This window comes from Ciconia boyciana, chromosome 7 (genome assembly GCF_034638445.1).
Source record: "Ciconia boyciana chromosome 7, ASM3463844v1, whole genome shotgun sequence".
Classification (NCBI taxonomy): Eukaryota; Metazoa; Chordata; class Aves; order Ciconiiformes; family Ciconiidae; genus Ciconia; species Ciconia boyciana.
This window is the reverse complement of record NC_132940.1, coordinates 24,762,626-24,772,094: the sequence shown is the minus strand read 5'-3', so window position 1 is coordinate 24,772,094 and position 9,469 is coordinate 24,762,626. Positions and strand designations below refer to the sequence as shown.

General features: G+C 34.8%; 1 protein-coding gene across 2 annotated transcripts in view; it reads right to left on the bottom strand.

Annotated features, from left to right (window-relative positions):
• Positions 1-1,592: 1,592 nt before the first annotated feature.
• The window catches only part of EEIG2 (EEIG family member 2), a 29,163-nt gene continuing 21,286 nt past the window's right edge, over positions 1,593-9,469 (bottom strand). The window contains exons 6-11 of one of the 2 annotated variants that reach the window (XM_072867489.1): positions 8,262-8,368; positions 7,200-7,295; positions 6,434-6,620; positions 6,219-6,346; positions 5,749-5,818; positions 1,593-4,112 (exon numbers count right to left, since the gene is read on the bottom strand). In XM_072867489.1, coding sequence (XP_072723590.1) covers positions 4,070-4,112; positions 5,749-5,818; positions 6,219-6,346; positions 6,434-6,620; positions 7,200-7,295; positions 8,262-8,368 — 631 coding nt within the window. In that variant the 3' untranslated portion in view covers positions 1,593-4,069. The remainder of the gene's footprint in view (positions 4,113-5,748; positions 5,819-6,218; positions 6,347-6,433; positions 6,621-7,199; positions 7,296-8,261; positions 8,369-9,469) is intronic. The other variant, XM_072867490.1, reaches the window with a different exon arrangement.

Here is a 9,469-nt window from a genome sequence, read left to right as displayed (position 1 = left end):
ATTTCCCTTCACATAAAGAAAAAAAAAGTTACTTAATAATTTCTAGTTTTTAACAAGGAAGCAAAGAAATGAAAATAACCTGTCCCACAGAAATGTTAACAAATGTATTAAGATGTGTTTGCCTTTCCCCTTCCTGTTAGCAGATCCTGCTGTGAGGCCATACAGGGAATTCAATCAACTAATCTGTCACAGAAACTTGTAGTGGTACAACAGGTGGGAAGAGGAGAGCCAGCAAGAACAAGTAGTTGGATGAGGAGAAGGCAGAACTACTTATTTTGCCTCAAGAATTATAGAAAGTAATTTTTTCTCATGCTAATCTTTGTGGTGTTGTTGCCCCACGTCAGAGGGCCCACAAAATGCACCTAAGTGTTCAATGACAGCATTTGAAGTTCTGGTACTTCATATCTCTACTTTTTTTTTTCTGTAGTAGTAAAGGAAAATCTTTTCCTATACCACAATAATGGATTTGCCTTGGTATATTACATATGTGTATGCAACAGTGCTGCATAGCCTTGTTTTCATTCATGAGATGTTTTCCTTCCAGGTTAAAGAACCATGTCTAAATGATACATTTTCCTTACAAAATATATGTCACTAAAACAGTGCGAAAACACAGAAGTAGAAAAAGCAAAGCATTTTAAAAAAAAAACCTCCCCTGGTGATTATACTTGCAGCTGCTGGTATTCAGTAAGGTGACTAGTATCTATGAATGTTTTATGTATATACATGTATACTTCATATTTCTGAGAAAACTCTCCACTGGGAAGTCCTTAACTGGAGGATTTGTTTGCTGATGATATTTGCCTTTCATTCTGTGTAGAAACTGTTGATCCATAAAACTAGAAGAGACACAACAACCCACAAAAGAAATTCTAGGATATTCTGCTGAGATTTTTGAAAAATTTTCTTCCTTTTGAATTGAAATAGCTGAGACTGAGACTTGGTTATACATGGTACGGTTACTTATCTTAATCCTTACTATACAATTAATTGATTACTGATCTGAGTGCCAAATAGTTTGTGTTATCGGTAGCTGCAATTTTCACCAATCTAGTTGTTTTTATGTAAGAACAGGTGCTTACTGCAGTACCAAAAAGACTGGTTATTTTGAATGCGTTGATGAGAAAAGAAATACATACCACAAGCAGTTTTGTTAGAAAAATAAGAAGGTAATTTATAAAGTTATACAAACTTTATGAAAAGTTTTAGTAGTAGTAAGTCTTCACACTCAGATGAGGATGATTAATTTTGTCATTTGCAAGATGCAGAGGGACTATACACAGTACCCTCACTTTCCCCAAATACTGCTAGTTGTGGAGTCTGCTTAATAATTAACCTACCAATATGCCTCACACTTTAAAACTGATTTTCATTTGCATAAGACTGACATATTACTTTTGCTCTCCAGGAGACAGATGAATAACTTTGTACTAGTAACAGTGCCATTAAATACTTTGTGGTCTGGAGATGAAGTTTAATAAGCTGCAGAGGTAAAGTTTGAAAAGCAGTAGAGAAACTGAAATGGACACAAACTTCCAGTTAAGTTTGTCATTTTTGCATTTAAAAAAAAGACATAATTGTTTAGAAACATATTCCAAGCTGAAGACATGAGTTTATTTGAATGTCTGAGACATTTGCATTTAAATACAGTAAAAAAACCCCAACACATCCCGAAGAGTTTACTATATGAGTCTCCAGTATTCTTATAACAGTTTACAAAAAAGAAAATACTACAACTAAATATGAAGGTTATGTTCCACTTAAAATATGCACAATTAGAGAATCACTTCATAAAGAGTTGTAACTGAAAGTGAGAACAATAAATTACTAGAATACAGTTTTATTAAAAGCCTGATTTTCATGTAAACTTCCCTCCTATTTAAGAGATCTGCTCAGGCAAGAAAATAATTGGTTTCTAGTAAATAAAATATCTAACCTATGGCAGTTAGCTATGTCTTTTAACAGAATATGCATCTGGGCTATGGAAATTCCCGTAAGAATTACGTAAGTAGGTGTACAATGTTTTTTAAAAGTCTGTTTTCCTCAAACTATGCCTATTTTTCCTAGTAAACTTAAGTAAACTACCATCTAACTACTACTGGTTTTAATAGATTTGTCAAGAAGTGTAGCAGTGTTAAAGAGTACTGAAAGCAACTTAATTTATTCAAATTTCATGCATCTTTTGGCTTGCAATAGGATTTCTTTGGTAGAAATTAGTTATATAACAGGAAAGGAAACTATCATGCTCTGAGAGATAGTTGTATACTAGCAGTTATGTAGCTTCTGTTTAAAATTCCTGTGGAGGACAGAAATGGATCATACCACACTTCTATTAACAGCAGCTAAAATATAATCTTTGTATTAATTCTTTTACCCATTAAAACATTTCAAAGAGATTATAATTAACAGTAGGAAATAAAAGTATTTAAGTACCATAACTGAGAAATAGCTCATATTAATCATATTCAATAACAGTACTCAAGCTTGAAAATCTGAAATTTCCTTAAAAAGCACAAATAAAAATTAGTTTAATAACTTTACTATGGATTTATGGAAAACAAAGTCTGCTTTACCCTACTAAGTATGGCCTACTTCAATAAAAGGATGTCAAACATCACTGTGAGCAGAATCTGAAGCGTTCAGAGCTTTAAAAAATGGCCAAGCTGTTTGTATTTTTATTTAATCCAAGCCTTACTGATAACCAATACAACTAATCATAACAAAATTAAGGTCATTTGCAGTTTACAATTAAATACAGCAGAGCCAAGCCTGAATTAGAACTGTATCACTTAACACATCCCTTTAAAAAAAAATCGATTCTTTCATAATTCTCAATGAAAATTTTAAGACATCTTTAATCTTTCTTGCCTGTCAGGCAAATCACTATTTGTGCAAATTTAAATACAGTACATTGACATTAATGTAACAGTGGACCGATAATGAAGGAAGAAGTGTTCAACAAAGTAAGACTTTTTCAGAGTGCAGAGTACATCTACAATAAAGTGCTTCTCTTAATAAGTTATATTGATAATAGTATAGATGTTTACCTAGTTTTAAAGCTTAAGTTGCTTAGTAAATAGTTTTATCTCCCTGTACCTCCCCAATCATACAAGGCACATTCAAAACACAAGCAAAGCACAAACTAGCTGTGAAGGATTAAGCTACAATAAAAAGTTCTAAGTGGTAGTAAACTACTGACTAGGTTTGTAAACAGTACCATCCCATTGAATCTCAAGGTTCATGCATTATTGAAGTGAGTTTCTATGGAAGCAGCTTTTGAACTCCAGATTTAACAATCAAGCTGGCTATCTTGACAATACACTACTGTGCCTTAGTATTTTGATGTGGAATCCCACTTCTTTTGTCACTTGCACGAAAACAGATATCACATTTGATGCATTTAAGCCTCTAGACTTCATTTACAGTTAACACAACTGAGTATTGCCTGGTTTAGATCTATTTAGTATTATTTTTTAAATGCACGTGAAGTTCACCTCTACTGTTCAAGCTTACAATGAAGTTATGCTCAGTACTCTTAAGAGAAGGTTTTGGTTGTGTTAAAACATAGCTGGGCTCTTTTGTGGAGGCCTTAATTTTGACTTGATATTAATTTTGACTTGATCAAAGTAATTAGCTTCTGTAAGACTAAAATGGCAGGTAGGATTAAATTAATTAAGTTCTTCAGGTTCATTTAAGACCAACTTTTAGAAGCTTCTTTAGAAAAGAATTTACAAAGTATATCACCACAAGTGATCTCCTGTATAAAATACTGAAATGGGACTCACTTAATCATGCTTCCAAAAATGTTTCACACAACTTAAAAAGCAAGTAATTCCACTAACATCAGGTAGAGCTTACAAAAACAGTCCACGTGCTTGCACAAGGTATACACAGCTAAACATTGCCTTCATACCACAGAAGATGAAGCTCTATGAGCAACAGGCATTCCATTACTTTGCAAAAAAAGATCACATTGAGTTCATTTTGGCTTTCACAACTCTTGCAACAGAGCAAACAAAACCAGAACTATCAATGCCAAAGCTCCAAGTTTTCCTCTTGTCATTCTAGTCTAGCGTTTTATCACCACCTGCTCATATGCTCCAGATCCTTCTCTGAAAGAATGTTTGAAAGAAGTTAGTTCAATTCCAATTTAAATGGAATCTAAACAGCAAGTATCACAGATCAGCAAGTTTACCGTTTAAAAAAAACCCAAACGACCAACCCCCACCCACTCCCCCCAAAAAAACCCAACAAAACCCCCCCAACCAAACAGCTAGTACCGGAACAGCTAAATGTGAGAGGTAGAGAACGTGCGTAATTACCATGCCACTGAGTAACCTACAGTTTAATGCATTAATGCATTTTGTGTTGTACTACAGTCAAAATGAAGAATGATAAATAATGTTACTGAAAAAGAAGGTACTGTTGGACTTCTCTATAGTTCCTTAAACATTATCTTTCGGGTACCCCTCCCACCCCAGCTATATCATATGCAGCTAATACTTTTTATATACATTTACACATAAATAGATAAATGTCTCTAAAAAACCAGTAAGTTATAGTCTTCTTATGTTAAGATACAACAAAAACATCTTCCAGTCTTTTGTTCACACTGAATTGTAAATGCACAATTACAAAACTGTCTCACCCCCCACATGACAGAGTATAGGGGGTTGTTTTACATGGCAAATTGCAGTACTATGTAAAAAATTAATAGGGCAAAGCTCTGCTTTAGTATAATATTCTGCCTGGACTGTTCTGGCAACTGAATTAGGACAGATCTCTATATACTACTGTAGTGTGCTCTGTAACCATACACATTATCCTAGATAGAAAATAGCGTGCTCAGTTTGCAAATAAGCCAATGAATTATCTTTTAACCATCAGTATTGCTTGCTTGTGTAAAATGGATTTGTTTTATAACTTTCAGCACATTATCAGCTGCCTTTATACCTAATTCCAGAAGTACTTGCTGAAATTGCTGAAATACTGATGCTATACTAATTTTGTGAGATAAAGAAAAATCTTAAGAGTTACCCTGGACTGCAGAATCATGGTATTAGAGCATATTCTTACATGTTTTTAATGTTTTCTCATCTGAGAAGACTCTAATACATTCTGCTCAAGTCATATATCAGAGTATTTGAAGAGGGTTTAGAGAAGAAAAAAAATCTCCCTGGTTCTAAAACAACTACAAGAAGATAATCTGAAGCAGATTATCAAAGGAGAGCGTTTAGGGCTACAAATAGTTGAAAGATGAACAAGCCATTGAAACAGGAGTAGCATAGCGTGTGGAAACAGAAGGAGCTGTGAGCAAAACTGAAGTGAAGAAAATTAGGCTTGGTATCAGGAGGACATAAAAGTTTGATACTGTAAAGGTGGATGTGAAAAACATTTAAGACTTTCTTCCAGCTCCGAAGAGTAACATAGTAAGTCTGCAGAGCTAAGATTTCAAACTGGTGCCTGTTTCCTGTGTCCATACTGAAACATTGCTCATATCTGAAAACTTTGGAACTGAGACTCTTCAGAACCTCCAAAAGTTATAATTCTTATGGCTGACACACCAGTTTTATTTTGGAACTAACCTATGTGTTTTGTTTTAAAACCTGATGATCTAGTTCTTTTGGTGCCTTTAAATGATACAGAATAGAAAGATACAAAGATCAAGAATGTATATACAGAATAATTGCTGTATAAGATGCATTTTTCTTTAGTATTACCTATGGATTAGTTGTTCAGGCTACATACCTGTTAGGTAGATGATGGCTTCCAAAAGAAGTGCTTCCACCAGGGCCCACAAATAATCTTAAACCTTCTTCTAAAAAGCAAGGGAATTAACATATGTTAGCTTCCTTTAATGTTGCTCTAGCTAAAACTAAGTCATTTTAAATCTACCAGTTTTGTAACTGATACTTTCAGATGCAAATGTTTTAAGTAATGAAGAACCAAACTTCACATGGTATAGGTTGGAAGAACTACCTTCCTCATAGATTTGCCCCTGCTCTTTTATTTCAGGCTTAAAGTAATCCTCTGGGAAAGTTACCCGAGTCATGCAAGGATGTTTTCAACTTCTGGGAGACAGGATGAAGCAGAAAATGTAGTGATGCATATGCACAGTCCTTATGATTACAAGCAACAGGGACTATGAAGAGAGTGGATTTTCCTAAGGCCTGCAATGTGCATCAGTTTTCCCTAAGCTTCCTTATTTATCTCCATACCTTCTGCACTTGAGTCTAAACTGAAGTCTTGACTCTGGAGTATTTTTTCAACTATATCATCAGCATCAACTCTGGTAGCATCGACCCTCTTCAGCTGTGACTCCACAGAGTCTTGCTTTACAGGATGTCTGCAAAAATATATTTAGAGCTCTTAAAAGTGATATAGTAAATTATGTTTTACTTCTGCTAGGTAAGGCTTTCCAAGTTAACTGTACCTGCAGAGTTTTTCTGATGGTGCGTCTTTAACAGATGTATCTATATTAGCTTCAGTTACTTTTGGCTCAGTCTCTTCACATGGCTCTAGAATACTTCCAATTCCTGTTGAGGTACTACCCACTGAGGTGTTTCTCCTGTGGCAGAGTTCAGACAGACTGGATGATCTAGAGTGACATGTGCTATATCCTGTTGGGAAAGTGCAAGAGGAAAGTGCTAGGTTAGGCATGTGGTTGACAGCCAAGGCCATTACTTGTATATTACCATCCTGAAAGCAGAATTTGTGTTTTGTCTTCTTATAAAGCGACTTCAAAAGCCTTATGAATGTATGTGCATACAGCAACTAGGCAATTTACTTTGGGTTTTGTATTCTAGCATATGCTGTTTTCTTTTTGTTCTAAATAACTCTTGCTTCCTAATAAATGTAATGACTTGGTGTCATTACTTCCCCTTCAGCTTTTACAAGTAAGTCTCCATTTGTAAGTTATTTGTTTTTACACATGGAAAAGGTAAAAATCTCATTCAGATATGTTAATTGGAGGGAGCTAAGGGAAAAAGCTGTCCGACATCTGAACGGATATGAACAGATAATTCATTGTGCTTTTAAGAGGAAAAAAATGTTACCCTCCCCACACCTGAAGCTCCTAGGAAAAACCTTTCAACTTCAAACTGTTTTTTTAAACATATAAAGTATACTTATTTTCTACAGTCTAAAACTGTGAAAGTAAGTAAACTCCAACAATTCATAACAAAATTGTTAACAGCTACCTGACAGTTTTGACTGCTGACTGGCATAGCTTGATGTTCTGGAATGTCCACATGCACCAAGTTCATCGGGGACTGAGGCACTCTTTGATGAGACATCTGCAACATGTGCAAGTCAGATACTGTTGCTAAAGCCAGCTTGTTATTACTTTGCCTGTAATCTTGATTAGACTCAAATGTCAGATTTCCCAGAGGGATTAGGGACTTGACACTGGTTTTCTACAAACCCTTTGAAGATTCAAGTGCTGCAAAAATACCATGTATGTTAGCAAATATGCATTCCTTAAAAAAAAAAAAAAATCATAATACGTTTCTGTCTGAGTAAAACAGAGAGTACCATTGGGTTAGAAAGATTTGTATAAAATGTAGTTTTAGATTTGTCTACACTGTAGACATTAAAGAGATCACCATCCTTTCCATAGTACCGTAGTAGAATGGTGTGCAAGATGTTTTCTTGCTGAAAAAGTAACTGTGGTTAGGACAACTTAAGCTGTGTTTAGGGTGGAAATCAATAAGCTATGCAAGAGCCTGAAGCCTGTAAAAAAAAAAAAAAAACACCAAAACCCCACCAAAAAACCCCCAAATTTCAACCTGTAATAAAGTGTTTTAACAGTATTTTTTTCTAGCAGTCTAAATTTCAGAGTAACTACTTCAATTTTAAACAATACTTAGAACTTCTACCACTCAAAATTTACTCAGTTATGCATATCCCTATGATTCATCAGTTGAAAAATCAAGGGCCAAATTAAATGCTCAGTCAAAACACAAATCCAAAGCAAATCAAGAAATGTGTCACATAGAAAATGAAAGATTTTAAATGTTAAAAAGGCAGGTTATCAATCCAATTTCTGTTCTTTCTTTCCATTAAATAAACTGTTACAAAAGTAAAAAAGAAAGATTCCACTGATGTTGTCTAGGAGAGTGTGTCTCAACAAACAACCAAAGAAAGTCCCTTTGTGGGCCAACTGTCAGCATCCCTTTAAGATTTGAAGTATTTCGTATATCGCCTCGAAGCTATGAAGCCAGTTATAAAAGAATTGAGAAATTAAGAGCATTATTTTATACCTGCTATGCCCAGATGTACTACTTTTAAGTTTTCTCCGCCTTTCCTGTCTTCATGCAAAGATTCTGATTCTCCAGCAATCGCTATAGACATTGCTGTGGAAGGAGGCCTGTAAGAAAAAGGTGGTTAAGATTTGCTGTACTTTTGCTGTAATCCCTCCAAATTGATCAGCATAGATTTTTCTTTTCAAGTAAGTTGGCATAATTCATACTGTGCTTCAAGTTAATAGGCTTGTAACTTTTTTCTGAAAACATGCTGTCTAGCCCCCGTTTTAAAAAAAAAAAAAAAAAAAAAGGCTTTTGCTGTTGAGCTTCAGGACATTTTACAGAATCAACCTGCTCAGCCCTCAGTCCTTCAGGCTTCTGGGGATCCTTGGAAAAGCTTTTCCTTTTTTGATGATTGGTGGAGTGATATGTGTTTATTCTGAAGTTCTTAATTATTTTTTTTAAGTGTATGTATCACAGGATAATTTATGTGCTAAGAATATATATAATTCAGTACTTCGTGGAATACATGACAAGATGGTAAGATTAAAAACAACCCAAACCCGCACAACGACAGTTGGCCTACTTGGCTTGTGCACTGCGATGTACTCCTGGCTTTGTTTCCCCTCTGTTACAGCACATGAGGAGATTCTGGGCTGACAACCCTCCCACCTAACAAAGGGGCCTATGTTACCATCTCCACGTATTCCCCTCTAAGTTCTACCTCCTGCAAATTAAAAAAAGCATCATGTATGACATAATTTAAATTTGGTTCAGTACTAAAAAAGTTTTTAATAAAGCTTACATGCTTGTTTCATTTTATACCAAGACCCAAAGGGATATTTTATTAAAATGACTAAACCTCTAAGTTTGTGTTTTGCTAGTGCAAAAGAAACTAATTAGAAAATGACAAAGTGAAAGTAATCTTCTCTTGCAAGCAAGTACAACTAAAATACATTTCAAGATGTTACCTACAGTTGTTTTAATGCTTTTTTATTTTTTACTTTGGGAACAGACTGTTGGTCTGCATACAAATGGAGATTTGTTGACATTTTTAGATTTGACACATTCAATAAATTAGTCACTGTCTTTATGTACAGTAACATATCCCCTCTTATGTCATGTTTGAAAGTAAAGAGAGAAAGAGAAAGAGAAAAAGCACTTCTGGAAATATAATGCTTGTGTGACTTAACTGCCTAACATACTTTTGAAAGCAAGAACTAAAT